This window comes from Dendrobates tinctorius, unplaced genomic scaffold (genome assembly GCF_039654945.1).
Source record: "Dendrobates tinctorius isolate UK_male_01 unplaced genomic scaffold, ASM3965494v1 ptg000147l, whole genome shotgun sequence".
Taxonomy (NCBI): domain Eukaryota; kingdom Metazoa; phylum Chordata; class Amphibia; order Anura; family Dendrobatidae; genus Dendrobates; species Dendrobates tinctorius.
In genome coordinates, this window is record NW_027361814.1 from 20,598,989 (window position 1) to 20,619,806 (window position 20,818).

The 20,818-nt window shown below is 51.2% G+C and overlaps 1 protein-coding gene across 3 annotated transcripts in view; it reads left to right on the forward strand.

Moving 5' to 3' along the window:
- The window catches only part of KNDC1 (kinase non-catalytic C-lobe domain containing 1), a 138,584-nt gene that overhangs the window by 104,565 nt on the left and 13,201 nt on the right, over window positions 1-20,818 (forward strand). For 2 of the 3 annotated variants that reach the window (XR_012220437.1, XM_073546518.1), the window contains exons 25-29: window positions 5,045-5,127; window positions 6,395-6,545; window positions 13,041-13,163; window positions 16,501-16,560; window positions 16,770-16,927. Coding sequence is in view for 2 of the 3 variants with exons in the window: in XM_073546518.1 (XP_073402619.1) it covers window positions 5,045-5,127; window positions 6,395-6,545; window positions 13,041-13,163; window positions 16,501-16,560; window positions 16,770-16,927 (575 nt within the window). In the remaining variant the exon portion in view is untranslated. Of the gene's footprint in view, window positions 1-4,856; window positions 4,997-5,044; window positions 5,128-6,394; window positions 6,546-13,040; window positions 13,164-16,500; window positions 16,561-16,769; window positions 16,928-20,818 lie in introns of those variants that run through there. The other variant, XM_073546519.1, reaches the window with a different exon arrangement.

Below are 20,818 nucleotides of genomic sequence, written 5' to 3' on the forward strand. Positions count from 1 at the left end.
GATCCCTCCAATTCTCTTTGAGTCCCTTAAAATCTGCCTTTCTGAAATCTATGGAATAAGGAGCAATACATTAAGAATTATAATTTTGTTTAAATCCAAAAAATACAGATTAATAATGAATCAATCAGAAAATACAGTATATAAGGGAATCAGCGACACTTAGTATCCACATAAAAGTGAAAGGGTAACCAGTTGGCAAATATAGGGACAATTGCACATATAAACATATAGATTGGCCTCATGTTGTGTATATATCAAAAAATATGCAATAGTGCAAAGTTGCAAAATGTTACAAAAATTACAAATTTCTCACAGTGAAAAGTTAAAGTGCCATAGTGCATAGAAACAACCACCCAAATAAATTCATAGGCCTATAAAAAATGAGGTGATCCTGAAATCAGATCTACCATATGGGCATTAGAAAATAGAGGCCTTAATCATATGTCAAACATGGCAGGTTGCCAGTAATCATTGAGCCAGGCAGACAAACATGTGCAAGGATAAATATGTCCAAAAAGTAAAATAAAGCCAAGACCCAAACTTACTATAAGTGGAGAACGGGACCCCAACGCGCATTTCGCTACTTAGCTTCCTCGCTACGCTACGTCATCAAAGGTCATTGTCGCAAGGCATCACTTGGAACGGGACTTGCCGGGAGCATCACGAGGATCGGGGACGCTGCGCAGGACGCTGGAAGGTGAGAAAAACACGATTTTTTATTTTTTTTTAATATTTTTAACTTTTATATCATTTTACTACTGATGCTGCATAGGCGGCCTCAATAGTAAAAAGTTGGTCACACTTGTCAAACACTATGTTTGACGCATGTGACCAACCTGTCAATCAGTTCTCCAAGCGATGCTACAGATCGCTTGGAAGACGCTAGCATTCTGCAAGCTAATTACGCTTGCAAAATGCTAGCTAAAACGTGGGAAATACGCGGGAATTATAAAATGCGGAATTCTAGCGTATTTCCCGGGCAGGGAGTTGCGGAATTCCCGCGAAAAATCTGAACGTGTGCACATAGGCCTAATTGTCTTTATTTTACTGTATTATTGCACTTATTTACTGTACTATATACTGACCGGCACATGACAGCCAATCGGCTTTTGTTCGCAAGAGCGAGTGTGTTTTTGTTATGAGACTAATTTCATCACTGACCCCTAGAGGGCACTAAAGCTCCCCCCATACTGCTGCAGATGGCAGATCTTATACCAGCCGGCTTCCCTTCTGCGGTGACTGCTCCGGGTATCTGGCAGTTTAGAGAGAGCTTTTTACACATCATAGTGAGATGACCGAAGCTTTGCTTGGTAGAGGTTCTGGTTCTGGAGACCCCCTGATCACCAAATGAAGGAGGCAGTATCACAATGAGATTAATGAGCTGATGGGGCAGTGAGGTCAGCCAGGCGCCTCTGCACCTATTGTTTCTACATAAATTGTGATCACAACTACTGACACCTAGGACTGTCCAGAGTCAGCTAATGCTCTATACAGGGGACTGACCGCAGCGCATACACTATACAGGGGACTGACCGCAGCGCATACACTATACAGGGGACTGACCGCAGCGCATACACTATACAGGGGACTGACCGCAGCGCATACACTATACAGGGGACTGACCGCAGCTCGTACACTATACAGGGGACTGACCGCAGCTCGTACACTATACAGGGGACTGACCGCAGCTCGTACACTATACAGGGGACTGACCGCAGCGCGTACACTATACAGGGGACTGACCGCAGCGCGTACACTATACAGGGGACTGACCGCAGCGCGTACACTATACAGGGGACTGACCGCAGCGCGTACACTATACAGGGGACTGACCGCAGCGCATACACTATACAGGGGACTGACCGCAGCGCATACACTATACAGGGGACTGACCGCAGCGCATACACTATACAGGGGACTGACCGCAGCGCATACACTATACAGGGGACCGACCGCAGCGCATACACTATACAGGGGACCGACCGCAGCGCATACACTATACAGGGGACTGAACGCAGCGCATACACTATACAGGGGACTGACTGCAACGTCTACAATACAGTGGATTGATTGCAGCATCTACACTATACAGGGCACTGACCGCAGTGATAACGCCATACGGGGCACTGTCTGCGGTGAGTACGCTAAACGGGACACTGACTGCAGTGAGTAGGCTATACGTGGCCCTGACCGCTGTGAGTACGCTATACGGGGCACTGACTGCGGTAAGTGCGCTATACGGGGCACTGACCGGTGTTGTGGTTTTCTTCACACTGTGGACTGACCAGCCTGCAGTGGTGCTTTTTTTTTTTTTTTTTTTAGTCTGGAGGGCACATTGTCAGATTGAATCAACTCCAAAGGCCACAATAAAGCTGGACACACTGATCTAATAACTGTCTGGTGGTGCTCTATGTTAGGAAGCCCACCAGTCAGGAGAATGGGCGTCCCCTTTACCTTGTTCCAAATCCAGTCCAGAAGAGAAGGGTCCGTACCCGCTCCTTATATACACCATAGTTTGTGAGATGCTATCACATTTGACTGTTTCCCTTTTCCATTAAACAACAATTAATTTTTAGTGGCTCTATAAAGAGTCCAGTGGGCGGTCCTAATGTTGCTCTATCTGCATGCACAGTCATACAGAGACTTATATTTCATTTTTCTCTCTTATATAGCGCTGTCATATACTACAGCGATTTACAGATGTTATCGCTGTCCCCATTGGGGTTCACAAAATCTATATTCCCTATCAGTATGTGTTTTGAGTGTGGAGGAAACCTGTAGGAAACCCACAGAAACGGGGAGACCATACAAACTCCTTGCAGATATTGTCCTTGGAGAGATTTGAACCCAGGACCCCAGTGCTCCAAGGTTCATATGTACAAACCTAAGGATGTCAATGAATAAAATGTAAATTTTCAGATAACATTTTCAGCTTGGCATGCTTTGCATAAGATGTACTGTGGATTGACCGAAGCTTTTAAAAGGCTGCTGATTAACATGTGGCATTGTTTTCACTAGACTGTGGACTGACTAGCAGAACTGTTAATACAGGAGAGTCAAAATGACCTGTGGAACCATTTACGCTAGACTGCGGATAGACTGCCAATGGCATCTACATTAAGGTGTGGACTGGCAGGTGACATCTGTACCAGACTTCAGAGAAATCGGCGGTGGCATCTACCCTAGACTTAGGCCTGACTGGTGGCAGCATCTACACTAGACTGTGGTTTGATTGGTGGCATTATCTACACCAGACTGAAGCTTGATTGGCGGTAATGACATCTACACTAGACTGCCGCCCAACTGACGGCGTCAGTGTCTGTAATAGTCTGCAGCCCGACTGGCGGCGTCAGCGTCTGTAATAGACTGCCGCCCAACTGGTGGCATGAACGTCTGTAGTAGACTGCAGCCCGACTGGCGGCGTCTGCGTCTGTAGTAGACTGTGGCCCGACTGGCGGTGTCAGTGTCTGTAGTAAACTGCGGCCCAACTGGGCGCCGTCAGCGTCTGTAATGGACTGCAGCCTGACTGACGGCGTCAGCGTCTGTAGTAGACTGTGGCCCGAATGGCGGTGTGAGCGTCTGTAGTAGACTGCTGCCCAACTGGTGGTATCAACGTCTGTAGTAGACTGCAGCCCGACTGGCGGCGTCAGCGTCTGTAGTAAACTGCGGCCCAACTGGCGGCGTCTGTAGTACACTTGCAAGCCATCCGGTGACTGTAGCAGCATCTGTAGTAGACTTGCGGGCCGTCCGGTGGCGGTAGCAGCGTCTGTAGTTGACTTGCGGCCCAACCGGCAGGGAAGCAGCGTCTTTAGCAGACTTGTGGGCCGTCCGGCTGCGTCTGTAGTAGACTTGTGGGCCGTCCGGCGGCAGTAGCAGCGTCTGTAGTAGACTTGCGAGCCGACTGGCGGAGGTAGCAGCGTCTGTAGTACACTTTCGGGCCGACCAGCGGTGGTAGCTGCGTCTGTAGTAGACTTGCCAGACGTCCGGCGGCAGTAGCAGAGTCTATTGTAGACTTGTGGCCCGACCGGCGAGGAAGCAGCATCTCTAGTAGACTTACGGGCTGTCCGGCGGCGGTAGCTGCGTCTGTAATAAACTTGCTGGCCGACCGGCGGAGGTAGCGGCGTCTGCAGTAGACTTGCGGGCCGACCGATGGCGGTAGTCGCGTCTGTAGTAGACTTGCGGGCCGACCGGCGTTTGTGGCAGCGTCTGTAGTAGACTTGTGGGCGGACTGGTGGCAGTAGCAGCGTCTGGTGTAGACTTGTTGCCTGACCAGCGGGGAAGCAGCGTCTGTAGTAGACTTGCGGGCCGACCAGCGTCTGTAGTAGACTTACAGGCCGTCCGGCGGCGGTAGCAGCGTCTGTAGTAAACTTGCTGGCCGACCGGTGCCGGTAGCGGCGTCTGTAGTAGACTTGCGGGCCGACCAGCGTCTGTAGCGGCATCTGTAGTAGACTTGCGGGCCGACCAGCGTCTGTAGTAGACTTACAGGCCGTCCGGCGGCGGTAGCAGCGTCTGTAGTAAACTTGCTGGCCGACCGGTGCCGGTAGCGGCGTCTGTAGTAGACTTGCGGGCCGACCGGTGCCGGTAGCGGCATCTGTAGTAGACTTGCGGGCCGACCAGCGTCTGTAGCAGCGTCTGTTGTAGACTTGTGGCCCGACCGGTGGGGAAGCAGCGTCTGTTGTAGACTTGCAGGCCGTCCGGCGGCATCTGTAGTAGACTTACAGGCCGTCCGGCGGCGGTAGCGGCATCTGTAGTAGACTGCGGCCTGACTGACCGGCAGCAGCATCTGTACTAGACTGCAGACCGCCGATGTACTAAATGATTATGGAATTGATGACCTCAGTCTCTTCCATTTGCAGGTTATTGAATATAATCATGTCAGTGACGCTGTGCGAGTGATGAATGATGAGCCGGATGACACGAGACTGCTGCCTCTGATTCTATTAATTATAACGCTGTAATTACATCTGATCTTATTTTCTGCGCCTTCAGATTTCTCCTTATTACTAAATGTCTAATGACTCTTTATTCCATTTGTGATTTTTAGGAAATCTTTCAGAAGTGCCATCCTGTCAACTTCTTGAACTCTCGGGCACTAGGAGTTAAAGACAAATCCGGCAATGTTCCAAAGTAAGTCTGGAGATAATGAGCCAAGGTCAGGTGTAGTCACAGCCCGGTTGTGCGCCTTTGTGCTGGGGGGAGAGGAAAACAAATTCTGGGCCAAGCGAGATCTTCACGGCTGATGCAGGTGTCCTGGTATAATGACCTCCAGGTGTGAGATGAAGAGGCACAGTGCCCAGGAGAACGCTCTGACCCCCTTGTTGTAGGGAGTGTGGGGGGGCGCAGATTCTGACGTCTTTAAGCCAAAACAGGACAAGCATATTGATCTGTTTGGCTAATAGGAGTGATGAAAGGATCCAGCTGTGGTGGGACCGCTCCCCACGACTGCTTCCCGTCTCTGGAATAATTGCCACGTACAAGCTCTATTCTATCAATCGTTTTGGCAAATAACCATTTTGTCCACTTTTCGTAATTAATATTTATATTCCATCTACAAAGTGAAGCCGGAGCTATTGTGGTGCCTTGAGTATGCAGCTCCTGTGCAAATAAATGTGTCTCCATTGTTCTGAGCCTGGATTGGGAGTTCTCTGCACAAAACCGTAGTCCTGTAGGGCATCAGTATTCCTTATTATGGCACTAGTCATTCCTTGAATTTGAAGAGAATCTCTCACCAGGTTTTTGCTCACCCTTATGATGTAGGGGCAGAGACCCTGATTCCAGAAATGTGTAACTTGGCTTATTACTGCATTTTTTTATAAAACTACTGTTTTAACTGCTGCAGATCTAGCAGTTCTCTGAATGCTGAGCCCTGTATAAACCCACCCGCACCACTGATTGGCAGCTTTCTGGGTACACTGTGCCTAGGCAGAAAGCTGCCAATAAGTGGTGGGGGTGGAGTTGTACAGGGCTCATGAGAAGTGTGGAGAACTACATGGCAACATTACTAGTCCTCTAGTGATAATCTCCTGCCGATAAAACACTGATTTTATAAAAATACAGCAAGCGGCCTAGTAAGTGACACATCACTGGAATCAGGGTCTCTGTCTTTCTATTATACTGCTCTCAGATTGGGTGGCAAAAACCTGGTGACGGATTCCCTTTTATACATTGTACTAACTGCCGAACAGCCGGTTGGTGATGGACATGCCAGGCAAGGGACAAAGTCCTTGTATCCCTAATATCAGACAAAAGTGAAGCAAAGAAACACAACTTGGCATCAAGTAAAAATGAATCTGATAGTTGTATTTGGAAATGTTCGGTAATTTTGTAATAAACTTTGCATTTTGGCCGTCGTCTCTGGGGATATTCATCTTCTCTTCTGTTTTGGACTTCACAGGACGTTCTCGGTGGAGACTCTTCCGGCCGAGGTTTGCAGTCTCTTCTCCCCTAACTGCACCCAGGACAAGTATCTGCTCCAGATGTTACGATTCGCAGACAATGTCAGTATGTGGGTGGCAGCGGAGATTGTGACCTGTCACACCGCCAAGGTGAGATTGCGTCTTTTCAAGTATCGGTCTGCATCCCCTGTGTCGTCTGAGCGGCGTCCGCCCTCATGGCTGTGATATGTATGACGTTATAAGTCGTTCCACACATCTGTTCTGTAGGGCGGTGCTGTCTGTATCTAAGTCTACATGTAAGGTGGAGATGGCTCACGCTCTCTAGCTCCTATTTGTGCACTCTCTTCCTCTAGCACTCTCTTGCCTTCTCTGTTAGCCTCTCCTTCTCCCCCTCCTGCGCAGCCTCTTTCTAGTTGCTGTATCTCCCTCTACTGCTCACCCCTCTCGCTTGTCGCTCTCTCCCCTCCTGCGGCCCCTCTCGCCTGTCGCTCTCTCCCCTCTTGTGGCCCCTCTCGCTTGTCGCTCTCGCCCCTCTCGCTTGTCGCTCTCGCCCCTCCTGCACCCTCTGTTGCAAGTCACTCTTTTTCCACTCCAGCGCCCCTGCTCACTCGTCGCTGTCTCTCCCTCCTGGCTGCTCACTCGTCACTGTCTCTCCGCTCCTGCGCCTCTCCTCACTTGTCACGGTCTCTCCCGCTCCTAACTGCTCACTCGTCGCTGTCTCTCCCGCTCCTGCGCCCCTTCTCACTCGTCGCTGTCTCTCCCGCTCCTGCGCCCCTTCTCACTCGTCGTTGTCTCTCCCGCTCCTGCGCCCCTTCTCACTCGTCGCTGTCTCTCCCGCTCCTGCGCCCCTTCTCACTCGTCGCTGTCTCTCCCGCTCCTGCGCCCCTTCTCACTCGTCGCTGTCTCTCCCGCTCCTGCGCCCCTTCTCACTCGTCGCTGTCTCTCCCGCTCCTGCGCCCCTTCTCACTCGTCGCTGTCTCTCCCGCTCCTGCGCCCCTTCTCACTCGTCGCTGTCTCTCCCGCTCCTGCGCCCCTTCTCACTCGTCGCTGTCTCTCCCGCTCCTGCGCCCCTTCTCACTCGTCGCTGTCTCTCCCGCTCCTGCGCCCCTTCTCACTCGTCGCTGTCTCTCCCGCTCCTGCGCCCCTTCTCACTCGTCGCTGTCACTCCTGCGTCCCTTCACACTCGTCGCTGTCTCTCCCGCGCCCCTTCTCACTCGTCGCTGTCTCTTCCGCTCCTGCTCCCCTTTTCACTCGTCGCTCCTGCTCCCCTTTTCACTCGTCGCTCCTGCTCCCCTTTTCACTCGTCGCTCCTGCTCCCCTTTTCACTCGTCGCTCCTGCTCCCCTTTTCACTCGTCGCTCCTGCTCCCCTTTTCACTCGTCGCTCCTGCTCCCCTTTTCACTCGTCGCTCCTGCTCCCCTTTTCACTCGTCGCTCCTGCTCCCCTTTTCACTCGTCGCTCCTGCTCCCCTTTTCACTCGTCGCTCCTGCTCCCCTTTTCACTCGTCGCTCCTGCTCCCCTTTTCACTCGTCGCTCCTGCTCCCCTTTTCGCTCGTCGCTCCTGCTCCCCTTTTCGCTCGTCGCTCCTGCTCCCCTTTTCGCTCGTCGCTCCTGCTCCCCTTTTCACTCGTCGCTCCTGCTCCCCTTTTCACTCGTCGCTCCTGCTCCCCTTTTCACTCGTCGCTCCTGCTCCCCTTTTCACTCGTCGCTCCTGCTCCCCTTTTCACTCGTCGCTCCTGCTCCCCTTTTCACTCGTCGCTCCTGCTCCCCTTTTCACTCGTCGCTCCTGCTCCCCTTTTCACTCGTCGCTCCTGCTCCCCTTTTCACTCGTCGCTCCTGCTCCCCTTTTCACTCGTCGCTCCTGCTCCCCTTTTCACTCGTCGCTCCTGCTCCCCTTTTCACTCGTCGCTCCTGCTCCCCTTCTCACTCGTCGCTCCTGCTCCCCTTCTCACTCGTCGCTCCTGCTCCCCTTCTCACTCGTCGCTCCTGCTCCCCTTCTCACTCGTCGCTCCTGCTCCCCTTCTCACTCGTCGCTCCTGCTCCCCTTCTCACTCGTCGCTCCTGCTCCCCTTCTCACTCGTCGCTCCTGCTCCCCTTCTCACTCGTCGCTCCTGCTCCCCTTCTCACTCGTCGCTCCTGCTCCCCTTCTCACTCGTCGCTCCTGCTCCCCTTCTCACTCGTCGCTCCTGCTCCCCTTCTCACTCGTCGCTCCTGCTCCCCTTCTCACTCGTCGCTCCTGCTCCCCTTTTCACTCGTCGCTCCTGCTCCCCTTTTCACTCGTCGCTCCTGCTCCCCTTCTCACTCGTCGCTGTCTCGCCCGCTCCTGCTCCCCTTCTCACTCGTCGCTGTCTCGCCCGCTCCTTCGCCCCTTCTCACTCGTCGCTGTCTCGCCCGCTCCTTCGCCCCTTCTCACTCGTCGCTGTCTCGCCCGCTCCTGCGCCTCTTCTCACTCGTCGCTGTCTCGCCCGCTCCTGCGCCTCTTCTCACTCGTCGCTGTCTCTCCCGCTCCTCTTCTCACTCGTCGCTGTCTCGCCCGCTCCTGCGCCTCTTCTCACTCGTCGCTGTCTCTCCCGCTCCTCTTCTCACTCGTCGCTGTCTCTCCCGCTCCTCTTCTCACTCGTCGCTGTCTCGCCCGCTCCTGCGCCTCTTCTCACTCGTCGCTGTCTCTCCCGCTCCTCTTCTCACTCGTCGCTGTCTCATCAGCTCCTGCGCCTCTTCTCACTCGTCGCTGTCTCTCCCGCTCCTCCGCCTCTTCTCACTCGTCGCTGTCTCTCCCGCTCCTGCGCCCCTTCTCACTCGTCGCTGTCTCCCGCTCCTGCGCCCCTTCTCACTCGTCGCTGTCTCTCCCGCTCCTGCGCCCCTTCTCACTCGTCGCTGTCTCTCCCGCTCCTGCGCCCCTTCTCAATCGTCGCTGTCTCCCGCTCCTGCGCCCCTTCTCACTCGTCGCTGTCTCTCCCGCTCCTGCGCCCCTTCTCAATCGTCGCTGTCTCCCGCTCCTGCGCCCCTTCTCACTCGTCGCTGTCTCTCCCGCTCCTGCGCCCCTTCTCAATCGTCGCTGTCTCTCCCGCTCCTCCGCCTTTTCTCACTCGTCGCTGTCTCTTCCGCTCCTGCTCCCCTTTTCACTCGTCGCTGTCTCTCCCGCTCCTGCGCCCCTTCTCACTCGTCGCTCTCTCCCGCTCCTGCTCCCCTTCTCACTCGTCGCTCCTGCTCCCCTTCTCACTCGTCGCTGTCTCTGCCGCTCCTGCTCCCCTTCTCACTCGTCGCTGTCTCTCCCGCTTCTGCTCCCCTTCTCACTCGTCGCTGTCTCTCCCGCTCCTGCTCCCCTTCTCACTCGTCGCTGTCTCTCCCGCTCCTGCTCCCTTTCTCACTCGTCGCTGTCTCTCCCGCTCCTGCTCCCCTTCTCACTCGTCGCTGTCTCCCGCTCCTGCTCCCCTTCTCACTCGTCGCTCCTGCTCCCCTTCTCACTCGTCGCTCCTGCTCCCCTTCTCACTCGTCGCTCCTGCTCCCCTTCTCACTCGTCGCTCCTGCTCCCCTTCTCACTCGTCGCTCCTGCTCCCCTTCTCACTCGTGGCTGTCTCTCCCGCTTCTGCTCCCCTTCTCACTCGTCGCTGTCTCTCCCGCTCCTGCGCCCCTTCTCACTCGTCGCTGTCTCTCCCGCTCCTGCTCCCCTTCTCACTCGTCGCTGTCGCTCCTGCTCTCCTTCTCACTCGTCGCTGTCTCTCCCGCTCCTGCTCCCCTTCTCACTCGTCGCTGTCTCCCGCTCCTACTCCCCTTCTCACTCGTCACTGTCTCCCGCTCCTGCTCCCCTTCTCACTCGTCGCTGTCTCTCCCGCTCCTGCTCCCCTTCTCACTCGTCGCTGTCGCTCCTGCTCCCCTTCTCACTCGTCGCTCCTGCTCCCCTTCTCACTCGTCGCTCGTGCTCCCTTTCTCACTCGTCGCTCGTGCTCCCTTTCTGACTCGTCGCTCGTGCTCCCTTTCTCACTTGTCGCTCGTGCTCCCTTTCTCACTCGTCGCTCCTGCTCCCCTTCTCACTCGTCGCTCCTGCTCCCCTTCTCACTCGTCGCTTCTGCTCCCCTTCTCACTCGTCGCTCCTGCTCCCCTTCTCACTCGTCGCTCCTGCTCCCCTTCTCACTCGTCGCTCCTGCTCCCCTTCTCACTCGTCGCTCCTGCTCCCCTTCTCACTCGTCGCTCCTGCTCCCCTTCTCACTCGTCGCTGTCTCTCCCGCTCCTGCTCCCCTTCTCACTCGTCGCTGTCTCCCGCTCCTGCTCCCCTTCTCACTCATCGATGTCTCCCGCTCCTGCTCCCCTTCTCACTCGTCGCTGTCTCTCCCGCTCCTGCTCCCCTTCTCACTCGTCGCTGTCTCTCCCGCTCCTGCTCCCCTTCTCACTCGTCGCTGTCTCTCCCGCTCCTGCTCCCCTTCTCACTCGTCGCTGTCGCTCCTGCTCCCCTTCTCACTCGTCGCTCCTGCTCCCCTTCTCACTCGTCGCTCGTGCTCCCCTTCTCACTCGTCGCTCATGCTCCCCTTCTCACTCGTCGCTCGTGCTCCCCTTCTCACTCGTCGCTCGTGCTCCCTTTCTCACTCGTCGCTCGTGCTCCCTTTCTCACTCGTCGCTCCTGCTCCCCTTCTCACTCGTCGCTCCTGCTCCCCTTCTCACTCGTCGTTCCTGCTCCCCTTCTCACTCGTCGCTCCTGCTCCCCTTCTCACTCGTCGCTCCTGCTCCCCTTCTCACTCGTCGCTCCTGCTCCCCTTCTCACTCGTCGCTCCTGCTCCCCTTCTCACTCGTCGCTCCTGCTCCCCTTCTCACTCGTCGCTCCTGCTCCCCTTCTCACTCGTCGCTCCTGCTCCCGCTCCTGCTCCCCTTCTCACTCGTCGCTGTCTCTCCCGCTCCTGCTCCCCTTCTCACTCGTCGCTGTCTCTCCCGCTCCTGCTCCCCTTCTCACTCGTCGCTGTCTCTCCCGCTCCTGCTCTCCTCACTCGTCGCTGTCTCTCCCGCTCCTGCTCCCCTTCTCACTCGTCGCTGTCTCCCGCTCCTGCTCCCCTTCTCACTCGTCGCTGTCTCCCGCTCCTGCTCCCCTTCTCACTCGTCGCTGTCTCTCCCGCTCCTGCTCCCCTTCCCACTCGTCGCTACTGCTCCCCTTCTCACTCGTCGCTCCTGCTCCCCTTCTCACTCGTCGCTCCTGCTCCCCTTCTCACTCGTCGCTCCTGCTCCCCTTCTCACTCGTCGCTCCTGCTCCCCTTCTCACTCGTCGCTCCTGCTCCCCTTCTCACTCGTGGCTGTCTCTCCCACTCCTGCTCCCCTTCTCTCCCGCTCCTGCTCCCCTTCTCACTCGTCGCTGTCTCTCCCGCTCCTGCTCCCCTTCTCACTCGTCGCTGTCTCTCCCGCTCCTGCTCCCCTTCTCACTCGTCGCTGTCTCTCCCGCTCCTGCTCCCCTTCTCACTCGTCGCTGTCTCTCCCGCTCCTGCTCCCCTTCTCACTCGTCGCTGTCTCTCCCGCTCCTGCTCCCCTTCTCACTCGTCGCTGTCTCTCCCGCTCCTGCTCCCCTTCTCACTCGTCGCTGTCTCTCCCGCTCCTGCTCCCCTTCTCACTCGTCGCTGTCTCTCCCGCTCCTGCTCCCCTTCTCACTCGTCGCTGTCTCTCCCGCTCCTGCTCCCCTTCTCACTCGTCACTGTCGCTCCTGCTCCCCTTCTCACTCGTCGCTCCTGCTCCCCTTCTCACTCGTCGCTCCTGCTCCCCTTCTCACTCGTCGCTCCTGCTCCCCTTCTCACTCGTCGCTCCTGCTCCCCTTCTCACTCGTCTCTCCTGCTCCCCTTCTCACTCGTGGCTGTCTCTCCCGCTCCTGCTCCCCTTCTCTCTCGTCGCTGTCTCTCCCGCTCCTGCTCCCCTTCTCACTCGTCGCTGTCTCTCCCGCTCCTGCTCCCCTTCTCACTCGTCGCTGTCGCTCCCGCTCCTGCGCCTCTTCTCCCTTGTCTCTGTCTCGCCCGCTCCTGCGCCTCTTCTCCCTTGTCTCTGTCTCGCCCGCTCCTGCGCCTCTTCTCACTCGTCGCTGTCTCTCCCGCTCCTCTGCCTCTTCTCACTCGTTGCTGTCTCGCCCGCTCTTTCGCCCCTTCTCCCTTGTCACTGTCTCTCCCCCTCCTGGCTGCACTCGTTGCTGTCTCTCCCGCTCCTGCGCCTCTTCTCCCTTGTTTCTGTCTCTCCCGCTCCTCCGCCTCTTCTCCCTTGTCTCTGTCTCGCCCGCTCCTGCGCCTCTTCTCACTCGTCGCTGTCTCGCCCGCTCCTGCTCCTCTTCTCACTTGTCGTTGTCTCTCCAGCTCCTGTGCCCCCTCACGCATGTTGCGGGCTCTCTCCTCCCTCCTCTGTGCCACTAGGTTTTTTTTTGCCCCTCCTGAGAGTAGCATGCTGTGAGAGCAGAGACCCTGATTCCAGCGGTGTCACTTACCGAGCTGCTTGTTATTCTTCATGGGCTGAACATGTAGAATATATCTATGAGCCTGTACTGATCTGTGTGTAGAAAAATCTGCACAAATAAACTTATGTCTAGGAAAATCATTCAGTCTTCAGCGAAACGTCTCACTCCAGGTGGCGGTAATATTTCGGTTATTGACCTGTTTGCTTCATCCATTTATTGAGTCTTTCTGCTCTTCAGTTACAGACGAGCATCCTGACAAAATTTCTCCTCGTCTCTAAATTATGCTACGAACAGCGAGACTTTGCAACCGCCGTCCAGATACTCGGGGGACTCGAAAACCTGATCGTGCGGCAGCTGCCGGTGAGAGTCGTCTTAATTATTTGTGTTTCTATTAAAGAGTTTATATATACATACAGTTAGGTCCATATACTGTATATTTGGACAGAGACAACATTTTTCTAATTTTGGTTCTAGACATTACCACAATGAATTTTAAACAAAACAATTCAGATGCAGGTGAAGTTCAGACTTTCAGCTTTCATTTGAGAGTATCCACATTAAAATTGGATGAAGGGTTTAGGATTTTCAGCTCCTTAACATGTGCCACCCTGTTTTTAAAGGGACCAAATGTAATTGGACTATTGACTCCAAGGCTATTTCATGGACAGGTGTGGGCAATCCCTTCAGTATGTCATTCTCAATTAAGCAGATAAATGGCCTGGAGTTGATTTGAGGTGTGGTGCTCGTATTTGGAAGGTTTTGCTGTGAAGGAAACATGCGGTCAAAGGAGCTCTCCATGCAGGTGAAACAAGCCATCCTTAAACTGCAAAAACAGAAAAACCCATCCGAGAAATTGCTACAACATTAGGAGTGGCAAAATCTACAGTTTGGTACATCCTGAGAAAGAAAGAAAGAAAGAAAGCACTGGTGAACTCATCAATGCAAAAAGACCTGGGCACCCACGGAAGACAACAGTGGTTGATGATCGCAGAATAATCTCCATGGTGAAGAGAAACCCCTTCACAACAGCCAACCAAGTAAACACCACTCTCCAGGAGGTGGGCGTATCAATATCCAAATCTACCATAAAGAGAAGACTGCATGAAAGTAAATAGAGGGTTCACTGCACGGTGCGATCCACTCATAAGCATCAAGAATGAAAAGTCTAGACTGGACTTTGCTAAAAAACATCTAAAAAAGCCAGCACAGTTCTGGAAGAACATTCTTTGGACAGATGAAACCAAGATCAACCTCTACCAGAATGATGGAAAGAGAAAAGTATGGCGAAGGCGTGGTACAGCTCATGATCCAAAGCATACCACATCATCTGTAAAACACGGCGGAGGCAGTGTGATGGCTTGGGCATGCATGGCTGCCAGTGGCACTGGGTCACTAGTGTTTATTGATGATGTGACACAGGACAGAAGCAGCCGAATGAATTCTGAGGTATTCAGAGCCATACTGTGTGCTCAGATCCAGCCAAATGCAGCCAAACTGATTGGTCGTCGTTTCATACTACAGATGGACAATGACCCAAAACATAAAGTCAAAGCAACCCAGGAGTTTATTAAAGCAAAGAAGTGGAATATTCTTGAATGGCCAAGTCAGTCACCTGATCGCAACCCAATTGAGCATGCATTTCACTTGTTAAAGACTAAACTTCAGACAGAAAGGTCCACAAACAAACAGCAACTGAAAACCACCATAGTGAAGGCCTGGCAGAACATCAAAAAGGAGGAAACACAGCGTCTGGTGATGTCCATGAGTTCAAGACTTCAGGCAGTCATTGCCAACAAAGGGTTTTCAACCAAGTACTAGAAATGAACATTTTATTTACAATTATTTAATCTGTCCAATTACTTTTGGTCCCTTTAAAAACAGGGTGGCACATGTTAAGGAGCTGAAACTCCTAAACCCTTCATCCAATTTTAATGTGGATACCCTCAAATGAAAGCTGAAAGTCTGAACTTCAACTGCATCTGAATTGTTTTCTTTAAAATTCATTGTGGTAATGTCTAAAACCAAAATTAGGAAAATGTTGTCTCTGTCCAAATATATATGGACCTAACTGTATATATGCTGTGTGTGTGTATATGTATGTGTGTATATATATATATATATATATATATTATATTATATTTTGCACGTTTTCCCACCTATAAAGAATGGAGAGGTACGTAATTTTTATCGTAGGTACACTTCACCTGTGAAGATAAAAAAATAACAGAAAATCACATCGTATGAATTTTTTGCATTTTATTTCATGAAATAAGTATTTTATAAAATAGAAAAACAGAACTTAATATTTGGTACAGAAACCTTTGTTTGCAATTACAGAGTCCATACGTTTCCCATAGTTCTTGACCAAGTTTGCACACATTGCAGCAGGGATTGTGATCCACTCCTCCATACAGATCTTCTCCAGATCTTTCAGATTACGGGACTGTCGCTGGGCAACATGGAGTTTCAGCTCCCTCCAAAGATTTTTCTATTGGGTTCATGTCTGGAGACTGGCTAGGCCACTCCCGGACCATGAAATGCTTCCTACAGAGCCACTCCTTAGTTGCCCTGGCTGTGTGTTTCAGGTCACTGTCATGCTGGAAAACTCATGACCACGACCCATCTTTAATGCTCTTACTGAGGGAAGGAGATTGGTGGCCAAAACCTCACGACACATGACCCCATCCATCCTCCCTTCAATACGGTGCAGTCATTCTGTCCCCTTTGCAGAAAAGCATCCCCAAAGTATGATTTTTTTCCCCCACTATGCTTCATGGATTGCATAGTGATATTGGGGTTGTACTCATCCTTCTTCCTCCAAGCATGGTGAGCCGAGTTTATACCAAAATTTTAGTCTCATCTGACCACATACCCTTGTCCCTTACCTCCTCTGGAATATCAAGATGGTCATTGCCGAACTTCAATCGGGCCTGGACATGATCTGGCGTGAGCAGGCCTTGTGTGCCCTGCAGGATTTTAATACATGACGGCATAGTATGTTACTAACAGTAGTGTTTGAGACTGTGGTCCCAGCTCTCTTCAGGTATTGACCAGGTCCTCCCTTGTAGTTCTGGGCTGATTCCTGACCTAATCATCCTTACCCCATGAGGCAAGATCATGCATGGAGCCCCAGACCGAGGAAGATTGACAGTCATCTTGTGTTACTTCCATTTTCTAATAATTGTGTCAACAGTTGTTGCCTTATCACAAACCTACTTGCCTATTGTGCTATAGCCCATCCCAGCCTTGTGCAGGTCTAGGATTTTGTCCCTGTTGTCCATACACAGCTCTTTGGTCTTGGCCGTGGTGCAGTGGTTGGAGTGTGATTATGTGCATGGACAGGTGTCTTTTATACAGGTAAGGAGTGCAGAGCAGGAGGACTTCTTATAGAAAAACTAACAGGTCTGTGAGAGCCAGAATTCTTGCTGGTTGGTAGGTGATCAAATACTTATTTCATGCAATAAAATGCAATTCAGTTATTTAAGAATCATACAATGTGATTTTCTGATTTTTATTTTTAGATTCTCACAGTTGAAGTGTACCCACGATAAAAATTATAGACCTTTCCAATCTTTGTGGGTGGGAAAACTTGCGAAATTGCAGCGTATCAAATACTTATTTTCCCCACTGTGTGTGTATAGTATATAATGTGTGTTTTGACATTGTATAAAATCATAATGCGTTTTATTATTCTTAGGCTTGGAAAAATTTACCTACTAAGGTGGCGGAAATCCTGGAGGAACTCAAAGCTGTGGAGGTAAATTTTATGATTAGGTTGATTAGTATTAAAACCGAAAACTGAAAAAATTGAACTAGAGTATAAGTTGGTATGCATGCAAAATGGAAGCATGTCACACTGGCCATTAAACAGACCAACAAAAAAAAAGGACGATGTCTATTGACATTGAATTTTTTGTCCGTGCCCCCTCCTTGGCGACACATTTCACCAAACCTATTTCTCACCAGGTGTTCCTGAAAAGTGACAGCTTGTGTCTGATGAAAGGAGACAGATTCAGAACGTTGCCCACAATCCCGTCTGCCTACCTCTTAGCGATGCACATTCAGCAGCTTGAGACTGGTGGCTTTACTATGGCAAATCGAGCATTCAAGTGGAATAAGCTAAGGTGAGTGCAAAACGGATGGTTCATCAACACGGATACAGCTGAAACCAGAAGTTTACATACAGTATATAAAAAGACTCTGTCCAGAATTGCTTCTTAAAGGCATAGTAATCTTAGTGTATATGCATATATGCGTGTGTATGTATGTGTGTGTGTGTGTGTGTGTGTATATATATTTATATAGTCTTATCATGTCTGTCTGTCTGTAACCGAAATCCCGCGTCGCTGATTGGTCGCGGCCTGGTGGCCGCGACCAATCAGCTACAGGCGCAGCTGTTTGTAACGGTAAGCTGCGCCTGCCTCTGATCGGTCGCGGCCGCCAGGCTGCGACCAATCAGCTACAGGCGCAGTCGGGCGCAGCGTTCAATCTGGCGCAGGGCTTAATCTGTAAAAAAGAGAATTAAAATTAAAAAAAAAAAGGTTATGCTCCCCTTCCGACGGCCTCTGATCTCCTTTCCACGCGCCCGGCCTCACGGTCCCAGTAATGCTTTGCGCCTTATACCAGAGATGACGTCACTCTCGCGAGAGCGCGACGTCATCAGCGGTCTAAGCCGCAAAGCATTACTGGGACCGCGAGGTCGGGCGCGTGGAAAGGAGATCGGGGGCCATCTGAAGGTGAGAATATGTAAAAAATAGAATTAAAACAAAAAATAGTTAAATACTCACCTTCCGACGGCCCCCGAACTCCACTCCACGCGCTCGGCACCTTCCGGTCCCAGTAATGCTTTAGGCCTGGGAGATTGAGGGTTCTGCGCAGGATCTTAGTTGTTCCCAGTATTGCCCTTTTCTGGACAGTGAGCTCAGATGTTGCTCCTGGGATCTGTTGTAGCCATTCCTCCAACTTAGGGGGTCACTGCTCCCAGTGCCCCTATCACCACTGGAATCACTGTTGCCTTCACCTTCCACATCTTCTCCAGTTCTCCTTTGAGGCCCTGGTATTTCTCCAGCTTCTCATATTGATGTTGCTGTCACTTGGCACTGCCACATCTATTATCATTGCTGGCTTCTGATCCTTGTCTACTATCACAATGTCTGGTTGGTTAGCCAACACCTGCTTATCTGTCTGGATCTTGAAGTCCCACAGGATTTTAGCCCTTTCATTCTCCACCACTTTCTCTGGGGTCTCCCACCTGGACTTAGGAGGACTTAGCCCATATGCTGTGCAGATGTTCCTGTATACAATTCCCGCTACTTGGTTGTGTCGTTCAGTATACGCTGTTCCTGCTTGCATTTTGCATCCTGACACTGTGTTGGTCGGTTTCTGAGGTTTCTCTCAGCATCTCATCTTCTGACTCCATTCTTCTGATGTATTCCTGGATACTCCTTGTTTCATCCATGATGGTGGCTTGGATGCTTATCAAGCCTCGACCACCCTCCTTTCTGTTGGTATACAATCTTTGGGTGCTAGACTTAGGGTGGAGACCGCCATGCATTGTGAGGAGCTTTCATGCCTTCACATCTGCAGCTTCCATCTCTTCTTTTGGCCAGCACACTTTGCCAGCAGGGTATCTGATAACTGGCAGGGCATATGTATTAATGGTGTGGATTTTATTCTTCCCATTGAGTTGGCTCTTCAGGACCTGTCTTACCCTTTGATGGTATTTGGATGTTGCTGCTTTCCTTGCCTCCTCATCATGGTTACCGTATCCCTGTGGGGTGCCAAGATACTTGTAGCATGTCTGTACATCTGCTATGTGCCCTGCTGGTAATTCCGCGGCCATCAGTCTTGACTACCTAGTCTCTCTTTATTACCAACCGGCCGCACTTCTCCAGACCGAAGGACATCCCAGTGTCATCACTGTAGATCCTTGTCAGGTGGATCAGTGAATTGATGTCTCGTTCGTTTTTCACATACAGCTTGATGTCATCCATGTAGAGGAGGTGACTGATGGTGCTTCCACTCTTGATCTTGTATCCATAGCCAGACTCTGTAATTATCGGACTGAGAACCTATGCAGAACAGCAACGGGGACAGTGCATCACCTTGGTATATGCCGCATTTGATGGTCATTTGTGCTTGTTGTCTTGAGTTGACTTCCAATGTTGTTCTCCATAGCTCCATTGAGTTTCTGAAGAAGGTTGTTAATTTCCTGATGACATTGTAGAGAGCCAAGCAATCACAGATCTATGTGTGTGTCATTGAATCATAGGCTTTTCTGTAGTCAATCCAGGCTGTGCTGAGATTTTTCAGTCAGATACCCTCATTAATAAAATGGTACATAAAGAGTTAAATAAAAGACACACACACACGAAATTTGCGTGAAACGCAATATCTGTTTTTTTCAATTTAAAAAAAAAATAAAAAATTGTGCGGGCTCCGGCGTAATTTTCATAACCAGCAGACAGAAAGCTGAGGGCTGATGTTAATATTCTGGGAAGGAGTCAATAACCATAAAGGTTCCCATGCTATTAATATCAGCTCACAGATGTTTGCTTTGCCTTTACTGGCTAGTTTACAGGGGAACCCCAGAAAAAAATGGGGTCCCTCTATAAAATCGTGCTATCACAGGTTAGGCAGACAGTTGCAGGCTGATATTAATAGCCTGGGAAGGGGCCATGTATATTGACACCCCCCCCAGGCTAAAAACATCAGCTCTCAGACACCCCAGAAATGCACCAATTCTGACACTTAGCCTCGCTCTTCCCACTTGCCCTGTAGCGGTGGCAAGTGGGGTAATATTTGTGGGGTTGATGTCACCTGTGTATTGTCCGGTGACCTCAAGCCCACAGCTTAGTAATGGAGAAGTGTCAATAAGACACCTATCCATTACTAATAATATAGTGATATGGTAAATAAAGACACAGCCATAATAAAGTCCTTTATTTGAAATAATGACAGACTCCTTTATTGAATCTTAGTTTGCCATACTTATTGCATCGCCTAATCCCCAAATCCCTCGATCTCCTGCAACAAAAATGAAATGATAAACCAACACAAATACTCCCTGTCCGACGTAGTCCATTTACCGAGTGTCCCACAACGATCTCACCTGTAAAACGCTCTATCCGGCCTCCGGTGATACACTGACAGGAGATAATCGCTCCTGCAGTGTATCAGTGAGAGGTCACCAGAGTTCGTGCTCTCACGGTACTACCGCTGCATGAGAATTTCCTCACGCAGTGGTGCCTCAAGTGACAGAAAGAACTCTGATGACCTCTGATGGCGGCACAGTGATACACTGACAGGAGGTGATCCTCCCGCAGTGTATCACCGGAGCCTGGGTAGAGCCGTGAAATCTCCTGCTGTGACTGTTCTACACGTGAGATCGTCGTAGGACACTCGTTATTAAATGGACTACGGCGGAAAGGTAAGTGTATTTTGGTCTATTATTTTATTTCTGTAATATGAGATCGAGGACATTGGGCATTAGGTGTTTGATGAGTGTAAATGTGGTTTTTTTTTTTTTGTTTTTTTTTTTACAATTGAACACAGTTGCCGGATGATGTCCCATCATTGGCTCATGCTGTCACTGTTATATGTGCCAGCAGACATAACCGGACGGGAGTAGTAGTCCTATCAGACGATGCCTGGCTACAGACAGGCACCCACATAGTCTCCGCCCACACACTGCTTCCTTTCCGCAGCATTTTTGGCATGCAAATCTGCAGCTAATCCGCAGACCTTTTTACACCTGCAGTTTAGCTGCTGATTTGACTGACTCAATGTAAGTCAATGGGTACAGAAATGCTGCAGATCCACAAAAAGAATTAACATGCTGCGGAAAATAAAACGCTGCGAATCAGTGCGGAAATTTCCGCAGCATGTGCACACCAATTCTGGATTCCCGATGATTAACATTGGTTGAGCTACCCTTTGCGGATTTGGTGCAAATCCACGCTGAAAAAACACTGCGGATCCGCAACGTGTGCACATATCCTTCCTTGTTTCATTCT